We start from the raw sequence: 21,906 nt of genomic DNA on the forward strand, positions 1-21,906 counted from the left end.
TTTGTGTCCATATGGACGTATCATGTCGTTGTTTAGTGTGTGTGTGTGTGTGTGTGTGTGTGTGTGTGTGTGATTTAGAATTTTAACGTACCTTTATATAAAAAATCAGTCATATAGTTACAATGTCTGCAGTGTGACAGTTTATAGTGATGTTTAGCACTGGGGCATCATGCCGCAGACATGTAGCACGATGTCCCACCCGGGGTTCGGTACCACATCTTATATTATAAAATAGATTTTATATTGTAAGCATTTGGATCCTTCCAGAATGAAATTGTCCATTACGTAACAATGACCTTTTCAGAAAATGCAAATTGTGACCTAAGGTTAAGTAGTGGACTTCATAATCGTGTGTATCTAGAAATTGTTCATTCGTGCTGTAAGATTTAAGATGATCTTGCTGTAAAAACAGAGAAGAATCTGCAGTATTAGTGTTGTGTCTAGCATTTCATTTGGGCTGGAATTTAGTTATTCAAATTATTTAATTCATGTGATTCTTCTTTGGAAATAGAAAGTGCTCCAAAATAGTATCCTTGGAAATAGAGATTTGTATCTATAGCGAAATTCAATTAAAGTATATTTTTGGAATATATTATTGTATTTCAATAAAAGAATGTTCGCACATCACCACAACACGAGCCACCAACGGCACATGAACACTTTCAGCATCGGACTTATTTTGGAATACCACTAAAGTTAATTCAGACCTTTACTTATTAAGACTTATGTTCAAAAGTCTAAGATTATTTGGGATTTAATTCCACCATGGCACGTTCTTTCTACATTTTTTGCTTTGTATTCAAGGGAAACAAAATAATTGTGAATTTTACAAAGCTTTTCGTTCGCACCCTTTTCTGTTACTTTGTTTACAACCATAGAGTCGTGACAATATTAACAGCTACTATAACATCGAAACGAACGAATTTATTCTTTCTTATTTATTGCCGCGAAAAACCAAAACAAAATCATCTAACACATATTTCCTTGAGGTTGCCTATATATACACCTTGGTCCATACAAAGGGAATAAAAAAAGAATACGGATATCCAACAACTGTTTTTTTTTACAACATTATGAAATGATTTGAATTCAAATTTTGATAAAAATGACATATAAACATTTCTATACAGTTGATATGTGAAACATTCATACACACTTTCATACATACATACATGTAAGCAAATACTTACTAGCATGTCTATATGCTTGATTGTTTACTTGTGCACCCACTTTCTTCAACTTTTATCATATACAAATTCAGTCTTTCATTTGCTTGTTTGCCTACTAAATCACATCACTCAAAGAATTCAATTGCAAACTCACTGAATTACTTACTTCGTTATCCATTTACAGTAAATGCAAAGGCACTCCAGTGTTATTCCTGCGGTGACAGAGATGCACAGAGCGTCAGCGACCCTAATACTTGTTTTAAAATCTCCACGTGCCAAGATGACGAGGTAGGAAAAGGCTATAAGTAACTATAACTAAGAATCATTCAAGTCAAGTGCCACGGCAGAACTATATATATATATATATATATATATATATATATATATATATATATATATATGAAACATTATTAGGTCTTTAAGTTTGTTCTTGCAGTCAAAGTAGTTGAGTTTTAAGAGTACTTTTTAATGAGGTCACTCTGTCTTTGTGTCTAAGTTCAGTGGGCAATTCGTTCCACGTTGCTGGGCCCTGGTATGCAAAAGAACGTTTCCATATGGCTTCGTTTTTTACAGTGGGAATAAAGTGTATTCGATTGTCAGAAGAGGAGCGTAAGTATCACATTGGTGTGTACACATGGGTGAGGTCGGATAGTTATGTTGGACTGGAGTCCGTCAGTGAAACGTAAGTAGTGAAGTGGGGCGATAGGGCGTCAAGGGGAATTAGCATTACAGGACCCCCTGGGCCTGTATAGCGTCTATGTAAATTTAACATGGGAAAAAATCGTGGGCCTGTATAGCGTCAAGGGAATTTAACATGGGAATGTATTTTGGGCCTGTATAGCGTCAAGGTAAATTTAACATGGGAATAAATCGTGGGCCTGTATAGCGTCAAGGGGAAATAGAACAGGGTCGGGACCCTATTTTAATACGGTCCCGACCTGATGGGTCTATGGAAATGGAACAGGGGAGAGGGATAGAACACACACACACACACACACACACACACACACACACACACAAATAAAATAAAAAATGGGGTAGGCAATTGAAAGTCAAGGTCTTTTCGAGATATTGGAGTGGCCCTGAAAAGGGCCTTTGGTTTTCTTCTTCTTCTAAATCCTTAACTTCTTTATCCATCCCCTTATCTTTGCCAAAATTCCCTTCTTCTTTCTCTTTTCATTTTCCGGTATCCTGTCCGGGTGACCCATGGCTCGGAACTTGTTCTGGATTTTTATCCAGTTAACGTTCAGTTTCTCTAGTTCTTCCTTTTTCTTTCTATTTTCTTCTTCTTTCCTCTCTTTTCTCCACCTCTCCTTTGTTTTCTTCACTTCTTCATCTATCACCTTTCTCATCTCTTCTTCTCCTTTTTTCAATTGTTCAATACCCCTTTTGACAAAGGGCCACTCTGACCGTTGTTCTATCTCTTCCGAAAACCTTCTTACTTCTTTTACCTTCTCCATGGCCTCTTTTATTGTCCCCACTCTGACATAGGGGGGATTTATCAGCCCTCTCAATCTCTTCACTTCTTCTTCAATTAATCCCTCTATCATCTCCCTGACTAATTTTAGTTCGTTCACGTAGTGCAGACTTGTTCTTAACCTCCAATCTCTTTCAATCCTTTCAACTCCATATTCCCCATCCACCATCCAAAAGTAAATATTCCTTAAATTGTTAAACAATTGGAATACTTCCATCTTCGTTTTGGTTATTCCGTGGAATGGCGCGAATAACGAACACTGAGGTTTCTTATAGTTAAAGTGCGGACGTGAAGGAAAACATCCCCCAAAACAAAATTTATATTACCTAGTTCATAACCAAACAACGCGCGGACGTGAAGGAAAACATCCCCTACTTTTCTCTTCTCATTATGTACTATCCACATACGCGAAGCAGCAATAAACAAACACATAATCTATTATCATCACAAACATACTCAAGCGCTTACAAAACCCAAACTATACTATCCACACACGCTAAGCAGCAAAATTAAACCCAAAATCTACCATTCACACAAACGTACTTGATCACTTACAAACACAAACACATACACTCACACTAGGAAAAAAGAGTCAATGTTTATATTCATACTGCTCTACATACACACATTGGCAAATGGATTACTATTTCTTTTCTAAAGGTTTGGGTAGCCCTGAAAAGGGCTGTTTGTTTTGAACTCCAGGGCACCTGGTTAATGATGGCATCTTCCAGGCCTGGCACCACACACACATCTTCTACTCCAATCTCCTTTCACTCTTTTGACTGGGAGCGCAGAGGGAGGATGATTGGCTTCAGCACCCCAATCCTCTGTCTCTGGTATCTTGTAAGTCATCCTCTCTCCTATTTTCTTTTCCTCCTCTTCCCTCTGTCTTCTCTCCTCCTCTTCTTTATTTTTCCTTTCCTCTTCGACTATGGCCTCTGCAGCCAGCTCATTCACTATACGCCTGGCATATTCCAGGTGCATCTGGAGTTCTAGAAGTTTCACAATCCTTGTATTCATTGTCTTGCTGTTAACAGGTCGACGATGGGTAGCCCAACTGACGATTAGTTTTCAATTTATACTAAAAGCGCGGACGTGAAGGATAACATCCCCTAAAACAAAATTTATATTACCTAGATCATAACCAAACAACGCGCGGACCTAAAAGAAACACTCACTGACTTTTTTATACTACCTATCACTATCCTAAAATAATTTCATTAAACAAATAATATACTATCCACATACGCAAAGCAGTCAAATCAAACCCCAAATCTACTATCCACGCACGTCAAACAGCAAAAAACATTATCATAATCTACTATCCACACAAACGTACTTGAGCGCTTACAATCACCCACACACATAAACATATACAATCACACTAGAAAAGAGTGAGTGTTTATATTCACACTACTCTACATACACACACACATCGGCAAATCGATTGCTATTTCTTTTCTAGAGATCTGGGTAGCCCTGAAAAGGGCTGGTTTTTTTTGCTTGCGTGAAGTTGAAGCTAGGGCGATCTTTTATATTCTAAGAATGCGACGTCCTCTGACGATAGGCCTTCTGACGATGGGTCTGCTTCTTCGGAAAGAGAAGAAGAACTCTTTGGTATCGATACGACAGTCGACAAAGCCTCTGTCAGGTTCAGGTTGCTGCTGCTGTTGTTGTTGTTGTTGTTGCTGTTGCTGCTCTCTCTGCTGTTTCTGAAGTCTGTACTTTTCTGTCCATTCTTCTTTCTCCCTGTTAATTTCTTTTCTGAAGAGCTCTTCTATCAGGTCTTCAGTGACTTTTAACATTCTCACATTCTCTATCTCTTCAGGCTTCGGTATCAGACTGTGTCTGACCCTATGCAAATTCACGTAGGCTTCGTTTAGCTTAGCTAGTTTAGAGCACATCGTAGTAGGAGGATGAGTCGACAATGGATGGTTAGACTGGAAACTGTCCCGTTTTTTAATGTCAAAGCGCGGACGTGAAGGAAAACATCCCTATACTGTTTTCGAGCCGCAACGTTCAATGAGTGTCATGAGAGGGATAGTAAGAAGTCAAAGAGCATGAATCAAGATTCCTATAGCCAAACAAAAGACAAAGGCATTTTATTTCAAAACACAACATTTTTTATTCAAAATCACTTAACACTAACAAACAACTATAACATTTTTAACAATAATCAAACAATATAACATCAAACATTTTTTTCTTCAAATACCAAACATTTTTTTTCAAGTAACACATTATTTTGGACAGGGTTGGCAACGTTGTGAATGAAATTGTGATTTCCACTGTTGGAAGTGATTAGGCCATTGATGGACACTACGTTTCCTAGCTTGAGACAAAAGACCAGTATAATGGTCACAAAACCATTTATCTACTTTCACATCCTTTCTAGAAGCAGAACGAGGATCAAAATGAGTCACGAAATGTTCTAAGGAATAGCCCAGGCTGCGATGATGCAGAAAATACACATAATATTGTCCACACACCAAGGAATCTGTCCCTTGCAATTTCACATTATTGAATCGGGTGGTTTGAGCATTTCTTCTCATCAAGTCAATGATATCGTCTTCCAAAGGAGGCAATCCATAGGAATCGAAATATTCCACACATCCTTGTTGAGGAAAGTATACGGCTACCCAGTGGGTTCCTGGGAGATGACTGTTGTCCGTGTTGATCACATAAGCTTGATGATTTTGAGGTGTGCGATGAGGCAGTTCATCTTTAGCACAGACGACAGGATTCCAAGAAGCAGTGTACGAACTGTGGTTCGAAAGATAACAAAGTTCCCAGGTATCCATTTGTTTGTTTTTCTTCTTCTTCACAGGTAATGATAAGTGATCAATTCGATCCTGACTTTTTGCTTGAAAATGTCTGACAAGTAAAAGGCGTTTAGCTCCGACTTCTTATTCTGGTCAAAGAGAGATTCGATGCGACGACACTCCAGAGACGTTAATGGAGGAGAAGAATGTTTATCCAAGCCTTTATACCACTCGTTCAACACGAATTCTATCTCGATGAAACCCCAAGCTAAGTCCAGATATTCGTCCAATTTTTCTTTTTGACTCAACATCAGACATTTGTCGTGCTGAATTTGACTGGGATGATCGTTGTGATATCCATAGCACTCTTCCTTGATCAATTCTTTCATTATATCTGCCAGGAATGTAGCAAAACAGGAGACTAAATGGGCTTCCTGTTCTGGCCATCTTGACTTCATCATGATAACTTCTTCGTCTTTGTCTTGGGATTCTTCTTCCACGGTCTCCTCACATTTCATGTCCAAAGTTTCTCCACTAAGTAAAGAGGGATAGCAGTGTTCCATGGCTTCTAATAATCTAGAATGACTTCTCTTAAACTGTTGATTTCTATGGTATTGTCAAATTCTGCATACAGGAGGACGTTCACTGTGTCAGGTAGAGGATTAGTAAACTGAAGTTCCACACGAATCTGGCCGGATTTTATAGAGTGGAAATGTCCCTTGTCGCTGCCTTGGTCTGGAGTGAAATCAAACGCCCACAAGCCGTAGCCTCCTGTATAATCCTCGTACGATATGCCGTGACTGGTGTTGGTTCCTAACTGTCCGGTGGCTTCGTACAGGGACAAGTACGACCTCAAGTAATTCCTGCCACCAAACTTAGGCTCAAAGGGTCGGGTACACAGTGTCTTGCCATCGCGACTGACTTCGATCTTGGCTACGTTGTAATGATGAAACAGGAAAGGATTTTCGTTGTGGACTCCGTTGAAGGCTGATTTCTTGACGATACCAAGGATCAAACGCTTGGGTAACTGACCTTGGAACAGATGATCTTCGATCATGGATCACTGTCCAGCAGGAATGGTGAACGTTTTTACTTCCACGCGTCGTATTGGATACTTGGCGGTCGTTCTGCTCAACGTTTGACTGATGTCGTTTCCAGCTTTGGGTAACACTTCCACGCGTCGTACGTAGAGCCTGGCTTCTTGGATGATGGTTTTGTACTCGTTAGCATGGGCCAACAGATGGAAATCGGTACTGCTACAATTCAGTCTCAGGCGAATATCCACTTCGTTCAGTAAGTACTTTTCTTGTAACCACATGTCCAAATGCCAACGATCCATCAGTTCTAAACTACGTCCTTGCAGAATTTTATTTCTACGTGTGTTAAACCCCACATTGTGAGGATCGTCATCTGCTGTGAGGGCTGTATCGTTAAATGTGTTATCACCCGCTGTGTCAGGTTTCCATACCACGCAAGCATCCAGATGAATATTCTTGGCTTCTTTTCCGTACGTCAAGAGATTTTCCAGGTAGGCACGATACGGGTAAGTATCCATGCTGCTGCTGACCAGTTTGTTATTGAAGTACAAGTCCACTTCGCTGAACAAGGAATGCATGAAATTGTTGACAGGAGCTACTCTAGCATCGCCTCCTGGATTAGTATTGTCCGTTTTGATTACTTTGACTTCCAGATACAGGTAACTGCTATTCAGATCGATGTAATCTTGACCTTTGATATCAAACTCGATGGGAGCGGAATCGGTCAAAGAGGAGACGGGGTGAAATTCCACCCATTGGGATTCTTGCATGGTCATCATGGTGGGTGGCATGGCAAACAGATCCAGTTCCGACTTGGAACAAGCGCAAGACTCTCGATGCATCATGTTTTTCTCTTTCTCAATAATCGAAAACGTCTAAGTCTCGAACGGTTCTTCTTTTCTTTGTCTTTCTAGCTTTAGACGTGTGAAGTCTGGTAAAAGGGTGTTTTCTTCGTCGTCTTTTTCTGCCTTGTCCTTGCTGTGGCTTCAAGGAAGTAGGAATGCCTGACTCGGTAGCGTGTAGGGCATTTATAGGTGTTTCTCGTCGGCCCGAAAGGTCTTTACCCGTTTTAGCTAGACATTTTTGCCTGCCCTCAAGAAAGCTTCTTTGGGGTTTTGTTTGTCGATGATGACATTTTGGAGAAATTCTTTGCCGTGTGTCAATGCCGCATCTTTCAAGGCGTGCAATCCGCGTGTCACCATCGGTTTCAACACCGGAGCCAAGATTTTAAAATATCTCCTAAACCGTGTCCTCGCTGTCGAGCAACCCCTCGGTACACTGGATACATGACTTACAACTCGTGAGAGAACCGTTTTCTAAAATGGAGTTTCATCGTGACTTTCCCTTTGGTGAATGGAATATTCTGTCCCAGATCTCCTTTGATAGCAATGTTGACCGTGTCCAAATACGACTTGCTGACAGGCAAATAGTGAGGATGTACAAATTCGCGGTGGACGTGGTAAGTGTTTCCACCTTCTTCGTCAGCGAGGGTGACAGAATCCACTTTGAAAGGAATGACACGCAGTAACGGTACGGAGGTGTGTCCCACCACGTTATACTCCACCACATCGGAGTACACAAAGATCAAATTCAGTCCTTGGTTCAGTTCTACCGGGAAACGAAATAACTTGGTAAAAGAATCGTTGTCGGAAATGACTGGTAATTCGTTTTTCTTGATCATGGCCATTCTCATGTCCATGTCCCCGCCCAACATGTCAAACAATTCAGGACAAAATATAATAGACACAATTTTACCTCCGTCAAATTTCATCAGGAAGCGACGAGCTGCTTTGTGGTACTCCAGGGTGACACTTTTTTTTGACAGTTTCCAAAGCTTTCAGAAACACGACAGTAAATCTGGAGGCAATGGTGCTGACCAATTGTTGACCACTAAAATAATAGCCTGGGGGAATAAACAAGTGGTAGGACCACTTTTGAGTTTTGTCATCATAGCTTTTGTGATCATATTTGACATGGGTATTCAAGTACTTTTGTATTGGCTCGTCATGAACTTCCACCTTAAAAAAAAAAAATTTGATTGGGAAGAACATTGAGGACTTGGGTCGGGTGAATGATTTCTACCAAAGCCACTTCCCAATGGGCTTCGTGATCTAATTGGATGGCCTGAGGTAATTTGGCCGTGTAACAGCACAACGTGTTCTTGGGAAACACCTCCATGGAACTGTCACTGGGTAAGGTTAAGTAAAATTGGTTTTGGTGACTAATAATTCCAGAGCTTTGTGGCTGTCCGAGGGGTTACAGGACGTCAGAGGCGTGTCTCCGCCCAAAATGGGATTGTTGTTGTTGGAGTGGTGACTGGCACTGGCACTGGACACAAGGTTCCCGTTGTTCCCGTTCGAGGTGAATTTCAGGGAGGGATTAGGAAGCAGGTAACCGATGCAACTGCTCAATAAAATAGTTCACAATTGTTTCTCTCCTTGTTGCAAACTCAAATTGGCAATGGCTGCCCCGATGACACAATACACCACGAAGATTTGGCAGAAAAAGACGATTTGCCTTTTAGACACACGTTCTGCACACAACACCCACAAGGGTTGTTTTTGTAAATCTTGAAGAACTGGGTGAAGGAGTGGTCGACGTAGCTGCGTCTGTGTGAAAGGGCATGATGGTCACTTCTTTTTATAATCGATGACTTGCGAAGCGTCAATTGAAGAATCAAAACTGGGTGGATATCCTTTCCAACGTACTTTGACTTCTTTGACACGTCGTTTTCCCACTTTACGGGTTCTGCGTTCGAGAATGCTTTCGATGTCGTACACGTCGTCTTCTTTTTTGGTGACACGTTGTAACTCGGGCAAATAAAACGTTCCTTTGAGCACTTCTCCGTTCATGTCTTCCAATTTATAGACGGCAGGATCACGACCATGCACTCGTCCAGTGACACGAAACAATTCGGTGGTCCAGTTAGGTAAGTAACCTTTGTCGAAAGTGCGTTTGGTTTTGCCAATGCGTACCCAATCTCCTACGGCCAACACTCCACTTTTCTTGGGGACAACTCTCGTCGGGGACGTACCAAACATGCGATCAGACACCAGCACTTCGTTCTCGGGAGTCACCTCTTGTGGGGCACGTCCAATACTTCGATGGTAACATTGGTTGTACGCTTGCATCAGGTGCGACTTCTGGAAAACGTGCGTCGAATGGGTTTGTGTAAAGAGAAAGTAGCTTGTTCTTGTAACCATCGTTGCACTTGAGGTAAACGGAGACTTTTCAGTCGAGTTTTGGCAGCACGATACAATTTTTTGTACTCCTGCGTTACCTGCAGGATGGGAGGGATCGTAGTAAATGCTGGCTAAGAATTTTTCCATTTGTTGGTTTGTGTGTTAATAAGGCACCCACTCTTGGAAGATGCTACTCTTTTTCCATTGGGGTATTTTCTTGGATTGTAATGCTTTGCGTGTGCGACCGGCAATAGGTGTCGAGGAGGACGATGCCTGAACAGGGGATATGTTTGCTTGTTTCACTTCTGTCTTCACCTTATTTTTCTCTTCTGATGAAGAAGGGATGGTCATCATCATTTTAATCCATCCAATTCTGGAGGTAGGTGGTGTTTTTAACTTGCGTACTTTTTCTGGTGGAGTTTGAAACCCTTCCTCTTCTTCTTCTCCTTTTTCTGTCTTGGTCACTGATAGTAGTGGTGGTAGTGGTGATGATGCTGGACTTTTCATCAAGGTCTTAAAATCTTTCAGAGTGGGAAGAGCTTTTTCGTTTTCGTCTGAGGCTTTCTGGTGAAAGAGTTGCAGTCGTTGCCATAGTTGTCCGTACTTTTGCGACTTTTCTGTTTCGGACAAATTTTGGTGATCCATCAAGGACTGCAATTCGTGTTGTAACTGGGACATCTCGCTCAAATTGGGATTGGGAGGTAAATGCGGGGTGCGTTGTTCTTGCCAACGATGGTATTCCATCCATCGTTTGTAAGGCACTAAAGCTAGCTTTTGTCCTTCCATGGGATGTCAGGGGTCGATTCTGAGATCTTGGGACTTCAGAGGTCCTTTTTATCTTGCTCCCACCAGTCCTCCCAACACGGTTCCCAAGAGTAATTTCAGCAACGGGCCTAGCAAGAGGGGTAAAATTCCTCCACGTTGGACCAACATGTTCTTCTTTTGTCCAAGGGGGATTTTCTTTTGAACCATTTGGCGCAGAAAGTGACGATGTTTGCCTAAGCATTGTTTCTGGTGTTTGGACAAAGGGATCGTGCCTTTCAACACGTTCAAACAGCATTCGCACACGGTATCGATGACCTCTTTGGAGGCCGTTTGAATGAGTTTTTCTCGCAGGGTTGGAGAAGCTTTGGACAGGACAGGTAACATGTCCCCATGTTTGACTAAACGTGGAGGCAGTCCTTTCCTTTTCTTTCCTTGGGGTTCAGAAGAGGAATGTTTTCTGGAGGGGGACATCTTTGCTTGTGGGTTCCGGGACATTCACCAAACAGACACTAACATCGATGACTTAACACACGCCCTTTTATCTTTTTTTGGGGGGAACTATCGCTTTGTCATAAAGGTGACAACGTTTTCTCCAAAATCGCCAAGGAATCCTCCCTTTTGTTGACGCCTCTTTTTCTTGGAACGACTGTGTCTTTTCTTAGGGTAACATCGATGCTTGGCTAAGCGCTTTGTCGGATGACGAGTCTGCCTAGGTCTCTTTCTTTTTTGACTTCTTGGAGGTGACATCTTTTGGAAGTTCACTAATACCCCTTGGTCGCAGGCTTTTTTTATACTGGAACGCGTTGCCACTGATTGCCTTTACGGCGTATCATCTTTAGGACAGGCATGACACGTCGTGTAGGGGTACGAACCGGACTAAATCGAGCCAGTTCTTGCTTGGACAAATCCAGTAAACTTTGTAACATGCCCGATCTCTCTTGGACATTGATTTTGGGAGAAGGTACTTTGTGAGCAGCGGCCACTGCCGCTAAACTGGAGGGCCCTGCCACTGGGGAAGTTCTTGGGGTCATCAACGGAGAAGTTCTTGGTGTGATCAACGTCTCCAAGTACTTTTCAGTTCTTGGTGTTATCAACGGAGAAGTGACTGAACCTGAGGCTACCGGAGAAACAGTCACCGCCGTGGCAGGTCGTGGTTTGCGAGTGTAAGGTTGGGTCCTGGCCGAAGTGCCTCTCTTGCGACTAGTTTCCTGTGGGCTTTTCTTTTTCTGGGGACTTTTTCTCTGTTTCTTTTTCTGGTGGCTTTTCTTTTTCCGGGGTGGTGACTGGTAAGAGGAGGGTCCCGCCACTGGAGAAGTTCGTGGAGACACGGGTCTCTTTGGGGACCTGGTCTTGACACCGTGGCTCGTTTTCTTCTTCTTGGAGCTTCGTTTGGCTTTTTTCTTGGGGAGAACTTTGGGAGCATTAGGATCCCATCTTAAGAGAGAACGAATGATGACCCCTCCTAGAGTACCGCTCCCTGTAGGTTTCAAAATGATTTGTTTTTTGGTTTGAGTGTCGATGCGGGGATCGGCCAGTTGGGTCAAAGAGACCTTGTTTCGATCAAAAAAGCGTTTGGTTTGATGAGAAATCTGAATGATCCCTTGTAGTAATTGACGTGCTGTCACCGTGAACCATCGTAAGACTTCTTTGAGACTAGCTTCTAAGACACGAGCTCGTATTTGTGGGTTTTTTTCTCCACTGATGCCATACAAGGCAAGAATCAATTTGACGGGAAGATTCCACTGAAAGGACGTCATGTTCAAACTGTGTGAGACAGACGAAAAGTGTCTGAAGCTTTTATAGATTTTTTTGGAGTGAAGTTAAGTCGAGGACGGAGACGTGTACAGGACAGGCCCTCGGTCTTGGCCCCAGTGGTGAAACAATTGGGTACGAAATCGCAAATCATCGGTGGTCGTAGGTTTCAAATCGACGAGTAAATAAGCGTGTGGAGTTTGAGTGGCATCGTTGTACGCCTGAGTCAGCCAAGGCGTTCCTAACTGTTTGGCTAAGACTTGCACTTGCGATTTATCTCGAGGGCTTTTAAACAAGACCACGTAATGCGCATTGAGACTGATGGTGCGATGGGCTTTACTTTGTTGAAACAAATTTTGAGTGATGTAAATGACACTGGCATTACGATGATGCCCTTTGCGCGTGAACCACAGTTTAATTTCTTCTTCGTCTTCTCCTAACATGTCGTCGAAAATAACCAAATGGGTTTGACGGGAGTCTGAGACGATGCCGTCGTCTTCTTTAGAAATGCCTTCCACAAACACGATGGAATCGCCTTGACTTTCTCGCAAGAGGCTGTACGCCGATTGCCACTCCATTAACACCATACGATGCGTTGAGGTGGACGATCGATCAAATGATGTTTATGTTCGATCAAACGTTTGACGAATTCGGTTTTGCCTGAACCGCTAGGTCCAGCAATGAGCATGTTAAAGGGATGACGAAGATACAAAGCCTCCCAACTGGCACGATCTAAGTGTTCGTCGATGACTTTGACAGTGGAGGAAGAGGGAGTAGAAACAGAAGAAGTAGGCATAGTGTCAGAAATGTCACTTGTGACACGAAAACAGACAAGACAAGAGTTTATATACTTTTTCAGGACACGTTTATTGAATGTTTTAAACATGAACACGAAAGACAAAAATACATAAAAGCCAAAGGCTTAAGTACAACGATAAAAGGCACACGAGAACCATCAACGTGGAATAGAAACAAGTGTCTGAACAACATGTTTTGGGTAATGTTCTGACCAGTTCTATTGGGGGTAAGGTCACACAAGTGTCCTCCCAAAAGGGTCTTTCAGGCATGTCCACGACAGTCCTGTCCTGGGTGACGGGTTATTCTTCTGGCACTGTCACTAACACAGATTGAAAAGTAACTTTTTTCCTTGCCCAACTCTAGTGCATACTGGGCCACTTCTTGGGTCCAAGCCTCAAAACCCCCATTTTTCCAGTCACGGACATCTGTCCAATGGGGGTGTAAGTCACAAGCTACAAACACATCGTCATACACGTCTTCGGTAGCTAAAAGTTGACGGATCATTTTTTCCCGTAAAGGTCGAGAAGTATCCAGATGAAAACGCAAGGCTTTGAGCAAAATGAGTCTTTCGTGACCATTTAAGGACATTTGGGTGGTAAGTACTTTTCGTAAAGAGTCCACAAGGAATCGGCTGGTAAACGAAATCCCAGAAAACAAGTCACTAAGACACACACTATGCGTCGTCCCAAATTGATTGGATACAGTTCTTGTAATAATTGATGGTAATGATCCACACTTTGAATATGGTCATTGAGTTCCTGCCACGGAATCTGTTCAATCACATGTGATAAAAGTCGTGGCATGGCAACCTGTTTTTATACTCTCTTTGTTTCGGAAACAATACACGTACTTTCTAGCCAGAGATCTTCGTTCTCCAGTGGGGAATCTAAATGCTCCAAACTGTAACCTAAACTTCAAAGTTCGTTTAGAAGTTTCCTCTTCCTCTAAGTAGATTCCACGTAAAATATGTTGGTAATCCTTTAACTTGTCTTCCTCAATGCTTTGCACTAGGTGAATCTCGAAGTAACCAAAATGATGAACATTTCGTTCATTCACTAACTCAAAGTGTTGAACAAGGTCTGACCACTGAAACAATTTCTGACGAATCAGTTCTTTCGTACCATTCAGGTACCAGTGGTTAAACATCTGGTGACGTAACTGATGCAACTGTTCTTTACGTTTGACTTGTATTTTGACCAGCTCTCGGTAAATGCGTTCTCTCAACTCCACAGGCAAAGCACGAATGTTCTCTTGTAAAGTATCTATGAAAAGGTCATACTAAATTCTCTTTCTGACACCATAAATGTACTGTTTGCACAGACATGGTTTTAATTCATTGTCGAATCTAAATCGTTTGATCACTAATCTACACATTAAAATTCGTTCAGAAGTTTCCTCTTTCACTAAGTTGACATTGCGTAAAAGATGTTGGGAATTCGTTAACTCTTCCTCTGGAATTGGATCCAGTCAGTTTACAATGTATTAGATAGAATTATCAATACCAAACCAATTCTTTTTAAAACCAGGGGGTCGTTGATAAATGTCTGTGCAATGGAACACTTTCAACTCAATCAGTCCTTGTACAGCATTCAGGTACCAGTGGTTCAAACACTGGTGACCTAACGGATGCAACTGTTCTTTACGTTTCACTTGATTTTGACCAGCTCTCGGTAAATGCGTTCTCTCAACTCCACAGGCAAAGCACGAATGTTCTCTTGTAAAGTATCCATGAATAGGTCAATCCGAACAATTCACAATCTTCTCCTAGAGCAAAAGTAATCCACATAGTGAGTAATTTCTGACCACTGCCATTCAGGGTAACGTCCAAGAATGTCACTGAACTCTTTTGATGTAAACGGTCTAGAGTAATATAATAGGACGAATGCACCCTTGACCCAGAGAAATCTAACACACCGGTTGACTTTTTTCACTTTCCTCTTGTGAATTTCTCAGCACAAAAGTTCTACAGTCACCCATTGAGATTTCACTCTGGCAAACCCCTGCCAAACTTCCTTGTAAATCATCTCTTGCAGTTCTTAAGGTAATGATTCAATATTGTTTTTGAAATGAAGTTTAAATACTGGTCTCGGTGATGTCCAACATTTGACTCCTAACCAATCTGGTTTCTTCTTCAACGACATGGTAAGTTACTTCAATGTCACGGTCCCACTAAGGGTAAGTAATGACAATTCGGTGACCAACAAGCATGTTCTAGGTAGGCCGAATCTTGTGGTTCCCAGTGGTGAAGTGACACACCGCAATGAAGCACTTGACTTTTTCCCCTTCGCCCAAGTAGAAAAATCCGGCTCTGGCTAATTCTTCAGGGATCGGTCCTCTCAGATACTTAGGCCATTTTCCGACAAAAGAACAGGAAACGAATATTCGTCTTTCACAGGTTCGTTTCGATGAGGGTTGGGTGACATGGACAGGAGTTTGCTCAGGGCTGGATGACATCCGTAGGGGGGTAGACGTGAAGGTGGACATTCACCTTTAAAACGAAACCCAGTAAAGTGTCCAAGAGGACGAGCGGCATCACTTTCGCATCCCTCAGGTTTGACACGCACAGCATCACCTTCCATGATAGGGGTAGCGAGAACAAAGTTCCCATGATGCTTTACGGCATCGCTAAGGTCACAGCGTACAGCATCGTTCCCATCGCAAGGCTCACAATCGCATTCCACTTCAGAAGCCCCAAACTTGAATTGTGCCTTTCTGAACTTGTTTTGTGTTTCTCTGAAAGTATTCATTTTGTTCGCTTAGTCTTGGTAGTCACAATGAACTATCGATCTTGCCTAGGGTTCTTTTTTATATACAGACCAATACCGACGTGTCCATACGGTAAGGTGAAATGATTGGGAAGTAGCACTCGCTTCTGGTACACGATTTTATAGACTTTTTCCAAGGGTCGACTGACGATGTGGTGGGTGGGTAAACGTACAATTTTGTTGGGCTGATAGGTGGTCACTTTAAAGTGTTCATCTTCTCTAGACTGCAAGGCTTCTTTCACTACGTCAAAGTTCACCAATCGACTGGTACGATAATTCAGAGTCCATCCTTTCACTTTACACTTCGTGTGTACTTCTCCTTGTTTGTTTCAGTATTCGTAGCCGTTATTTTTGGGACCGCCACTGGCGAAACTTAGAATCTTGTCGTCGGGGTGCTTGTCTGTCCAGGCTGCTAAGCGGTCTCCTTCGATGGTAGGGTGCTGTTGACTCGGGTGATCAATGTAGATGCAACTGTCTGTGTCAAAGTACAGGACACGTTCCCCTAACAGTTCTAAAGCTTTGTACAATTTTAAGCGAGCATGAGGTGTCACGTAAGCCGCAATGATGACATTTCCAAAGGGGTCGTCTTGTACAAAGTCCAGATCTCCTTCGTAATTGACCAAGATCAAATTCTCGCGAACGACTACCACGTGTTTCATGAATTCGGTTTTGTCGTGAATCATCTGAAAGTAGCGGGAAGGTTCCGTCAAATATTCCGTCTTGGGTAAACACGGTCGTTGTGCCATTTTGCCCAACAAGCAATTTAACATCACTTTGGCAAATGATCGCCTGCCTTCGTTTTTCTCGATGTGATCTAAAGTGATGCTTTCTTGTGCCCAGTATTTCTCTTTGAATGTCTTTTGGTCTTCGGGAGTGTGACACCAGGACGGATAGCCGCTGGCTTCTTGTTTCAGTTTCAAAAGGGCATCCACGTAGTCTGCGAAAATGCCTTTCTGCGTGGGGTCACCCTTGTGGTATTGTTGTGTCTTGGGAAAGTGACAAATTTCGTACACTTCTAACAGTTGGTATCCCATGTCCAGAGCTTTGAACAATTCTACGCTGACCCAGGTTCCCGTCAAGGCACGTTCTTCCTGGGTGTGCTGACAAGTCTGGTCTTGGTTGCACGTTTCGGCACAAGTATGGCACAGAGGAAACATCAGTTTGCCTTGGCAATGGTGAGGTAACACGGGATGGTACAAGTCCGTGGGAGGCAAAACTTTACACTTGATCAGACCTTCGTATTGTCGAATGTTTTTCAGGTCGATGTGTTCCGTCAACAATTGTTGGTGCCCTGCAGGAAAGCGACAATATTTGCGCACGTAGGGATACAGCGAACACACGTCCAAGTATTTGATTTCTTCTCCTTTCTCTTCGTCGGCTTGATACAACAAACAGGTGGCATTGGTTCTTCCTCCGTACAAACTATCCCTCGGGTTCAGCGGGTCCATGAACTGGTAACTTTCCACGAGGCGTTTAAACTCGGGATCGGTTTTCAAACGGTGATCGTACTCGTGTTCCCACATTTCCACTACTTGGTATCCTTCCTGTTCTAACTTTAGGCCTCGCTGACAAGTGTCCTGGTACAAGTTTTCCATGGTTCGTTGTAAAAACTGATTTTTAGTGCCACGGTCAGGGTAATAGACGGGACATCCGTGAAATAAGCAACCGTTAAACTCGTACACGATCTTGGGGTTTTCTAAGTCCCAGCCATCGACAGAATGCGTTCCGATGGTCTTTTCGCCCCCTCCGTTGCGGGCATGCTGAATCCATTTGTCTTCCTTGTCGCACAAGTAGTGTAACCAGCGTAGAGCTTTGACCAAGTATTGACGTTTGACATAGTTGGTCGTTTGAGGACTGATGACAACAACGGTGTTCTCATGCATGAATCGTTGCCGGTAGACTAAGGAACACGCTTTGGTTATGGTGCAAGCTTCTTTCAAAGGATCGACCCCTCCGTGTTCCATGAACAGTTCTCGAAATTTTCCACAGCAACGCCGTAAAATGTCCACGTCGGAACGACAATACTTTAGCATTTCTTCCTGAAAGTCAAAAGGGTCTGAGGCGTGAGTCTGGTACCAAGCGTAGAAAGCTTCTCGTTGTTCGGTACGCATGTTGTCGGGGTCGTAGTCTTTAGCCTCAGGCAAATGGGGTAGAACGGCATGTTGATTGGCTTCCCTATTGAAAAAGTGTGGAAAGTACCCTTTAGCCATTTCTGTCATTCCAAACGTTTTAGGCATTCGACTCAAAGGCATGGCCAAGTAACTCATCGAACCTTTAAACTGCACTTGTCCCACTTGCACGAAAATGATTTTGGCTCCGTTCAAAGTCACTTTAGGACGTTCGGTGCCATGTTCCGTATAGTACCTCAAAAGAAACTGTCCATCGTATCCGGAGAAATTGTGAGCCATCACCGTGGCATGACGATGACAATCTCCATAACGTTCGATGTCCTCTTGGCTCCACGTCTTGTCGATGGGGTCTAAGACCCATCGGGCGAAATCGGTTAGCGTGTTCAGTCCTCGAAATATTTTTTCACGCCCTCCAGGAATCTTACTGCAGTGAGGGCAATGACTGAAAATAGATTCTTGAATGCACTTTTCGCACGCTCGATGAGCCACGCAGAAATTAGGAATGTGAATGCCGGTCTCTTGCATGCATTCGAAATCGAAAAAGATGAAATTGCCTTTTTTATTCTTGTGACCGTCCTCTTTCTCTGGTTGGGATTGGTATTTTTGCACGTAGCATTGGTGTTCTAAGTCCACGATGTGGTGACAAATGTGACATTTTTTCTTTCCTCGACATACGTGTGCCTTGGCATTATTGGTAAGTATGCGTTGTCCACACGTAGGGCACAATCTCAGCAGCTGACAAGCACATTTCTTCTGTGAACCTTGCGTCTTCAAATGTTGTTGGTAACAGGCAGGGCTGACAAACGTTCGCAGACAAGTTGAACAATGCACTGGTTCTTGTCCTTCGCTCAGACAGGGTGGAGAGGCCAAACATCCTGAGCATTTCGATCCACAATGTTTGTGTTGCTCTCGATTGTTATAACCATAGTCACATTTCTTACAGGAATGCGGTGATACTGGTAATGGCATCGAAATGTTCATCGTGATGATAGAGGTGAATGTATTTTCCATCTTTAAAGTCTTTGCCTCGAAACAACAGAGGCCCGCGCACTTCTTGAGGGTGCACTTTCAAGGTGTAGAGTGGAGCTAGGATATCTTGCAAGTTTTGCAGCTCAGGAATGCCACAGCGTGTATCTGTGGACAGACCAGCTTCTTGCAAGAGGAGTTCTGCTTCGTTTTGTTGTTTGGCTCGGTCCGATTGTTAAATAGTTTTCCAGGCTCTTTTCCATTTTGCCGTGTCGTTCTTGTTGGCATAGGTTAGTCCCACCACGATGGCACGGGCTAAACACATCTGGTCTTGAGGGTTGTGAATTTGGACGAGGCTACGCTTAATGCTGCGAAGGTCGTTCACCAATAACACCTTATTGCGTTGTCCGGTCCCTTGAGGAGGTGAAACGTGGGTCATGTCAAGTGTGGCTTTTCCATCGGTGATGTCAAACTGGTCATTGGATTGTTGCACGTGTTGAATCTTGTCCATGACTTTGGAAGCGGTCAATTCTGCAGGGCTGCTAAACTCGATCCAAACAGGAGATTTCAAGCCGTCGTGTTGTATGGAAAGTCTCAAGCGATCGTCTTCTTTGGGTTGACATTGTCGCTTGAGTGTGGTGAGTAAAGAATCCCACACCCCGGTGATGAACCCTTCTGCTTTCTCCAACGGTACTTCGGACTTGAAATCTTTAAACTTCACCGTGTATTTGTAAGTCGTGGTTCTAAATTTTCTAGAGGAGCGCTTTTCTGTCTCTCGAATGTCATAGTACTTTTCAGGGTTAACTAAGGGTGGTGAACTTTGTTTAGAGGGTTTGGATTCTGGTTCACTCATGTCCTCTTCAAAATCACTGGCATGAATTTGTGCCAAGACTTCAGCCCTGGTACGAGGCGATACATCACGTTTCTGCCTCTTACTTTCTTTTTCTTTCTTCTCATATGAATTGGATCGTTTCATCTTGATAGCAAAATGTCAAATGACTAAAGTTTAAACACCATGGACTAATTTATAGTCATGGCAGACCAGTGTATATAAAGGGTATGTGTCTTGTCCTTTTACTATTCATTTCACTCTCAAACCGAGTAGACCGATGGAAGAGACTACCCAGATCGAACGTTTCATCAGAGCTTTGCGAGGGGTCATTAGAAAATTTTCTTCAGACCAGCCGTCGGACTACTTTCCTTCCTATCGAGATAAAACTCAAGATACTTGCTATATCTGTGAGAAGAAAGGGCATTGGTCTTCAGAGTGTCCAGATCGTCAAAAAAGCAAAACAGGGGTTAAAAGAGACAAAAGTCAAGATACCTGTTATCATTGTCAAGAAAAAGGACATTGGTCTCCAGATTGCCCTAAGAAACAAGAGGAGACAGAAGAAGAAGAAAGGGATTATGGAGAGGAAGATGAAGAAGAAGAGAAAGAAAGTAGACAGGTGAAGAAAAAGAAACAGGAGAAGAAAAGAAGAAGGGAAGAAAGTGAAGAGAAAGAAGAGGAAAAGACTGTGACAGTGAAAAAAATGAAAAAACAGAGAGAGTAAACAAAGAGACAGAAGAAGTCTTATGAACTTTTTAAAGTGATTTGTTGTGAATTGTGAATTGGATTGTAAATATTTATAAAAGAATAAATTAGGTATTAAAAGGTAAGTGTCTTTGGGTTTTGATTTTAAAATAAGAACCTATCCTCACGCACTCATACACAGACACGTACTATAGGGTAAAATGTTGGGGTTTTTTTTGAGTTATTGGCAACTGAAAGTCTATCTCTTTTCGAGAGACGTGGGTGGCCCTGAAAAGGGCCTTTTTTGGTGTAGGGGTGTGTTTAAGCAATCAACTTTAACTGCCTTAAGCCTTTGCCACGGCCGAGGCCTACTTCTGATGATGATGATTTGGTTGAAATCACTAAGGGTGGTACGGTAGGCTTAGTCACAGGGCTGGAGTGTTTAGCTCGGGAAGGTTGTATTCTCTTCGGTCGTGATAAAGAAGTCTGATACATTTGTTTCAGACTTCTTAACTCCACTAAAATGTCTAACAGTACCGTGACGGTTTGACTTTCACCCTCTTGTTTCTTTGCTGCTTCTTCTTCTTCTTGTTTTTTTCTTACCTCTTAGGAGGTAAGAAAATCCACATAATCCCAGTTCACCTCTTCTGAAAGTAAGTCCGGGTTCCCTTGAGTAGTCTCAACGGCTGGTACACCCCAATTGATCGTTTTCTGAGTTTCCATTATGTTGAAAAACTGTCGCATGGATTGACTGGGCACAGGCGCTAGCGAATCTATATAGGCTACGTGACGTCACAGACTGGTCTCTTCGGATTGGACGTGGGCTGACTGAATTTTGTAACGCGTGTTTGGATTGGTGAACGAACTCCATCTGTTTCAATCCTTCCTCTTCCTATAAATAAGTGCAGTTCACTGCATTCCTTCACTTATTCTCGGCACCCGCAACATGTGGACCACAGTTGAATCGTCGACTCTTGTTTCTTCCATGATGTTCCGGACGGACATACCGATGTATGTCCGATCCAAGTGGACAGTTATCCACAGGACAGACACCAGCCTGTGGATGCGAAGAGTCTATGTGGAGAGGCAAGGATGCCTCAAAAGAGTGCTAATCTATGGTCCTACAGTGAGACGAAGTTTAAGAAGAAGAAGATGTCGCAGATGCCCTTTATGTTAATATACCTTAATATTAACATAAAACCAAAGGCCCTTTTCAGGGCCACTCCAATATCTCGAAAAGATCTTGACTTTCAATTGCCTACCTCATTTTTTATTTTATTTGTGTGTGTGTGTGTGTTTGTGTGTGTGTGTGTGTGTGTGTGTGTGTGTGTGTTCTATCCCTCTCCCCTGTTCCATTTCCATAGACCCATCAGGTCGGGACCATATTAAAATAGGGTCCCGACCCTGTTCCATTTCCCTTTGACACTATACAGGCCCACGATTTATTCCCATGTTAAATTTCCCTTGACGCTATACAGGTCCAAAATATATTCCCATGTTAAATTCCCTTGACGCTATACAGGCCCACTATTTTTTCCCATGTTAAATTTACATAGACGCTATACAGGCCCAGGGGGTCCTGTAATGCTAA

General features: G+C 42.8%; 1 protein-coding gene across 1 annotated transcript in view; it reads left to right on the forward strand.

The window, feature by feature from the left end:
• LOC149794930 (uncharacterized) overlaps nt 1-21,906 on the forward strand; it is a 62,812-nt gene that overhangs the window by 21,624 nt on the left and 19,282 nt on the right. Inside the window, exon 6 of the mRNA XM_089964006.1 lies at nt 1,354-1,457. Within this exon, the coding sequence (XP_089820132.1) occupies nt 1,354-1,457 (104 nt within the window). The remainder of the gene's footprint in view (nt 1-1,353; nt 1,458-21,906) is intronic.

The sequence above is a fragment of the Sinohyriopsis cumingii genome, chromosome 7, assembly GCF_028554795.1.
Source record: "Sinohyriopsis cumingii isolate HCF-2022 chromosome 7, ASM2855479v2, whole genome shotgun sequence".
In the NCBI taxonomy this organism is placed as follows: domain Eukaryota; kingdom Metazoa; phylum Mollusca; class Bivalvia; order Unionida; family Unionidae; genus Sinohyriopsis; species Sinohyriopsis cumingii.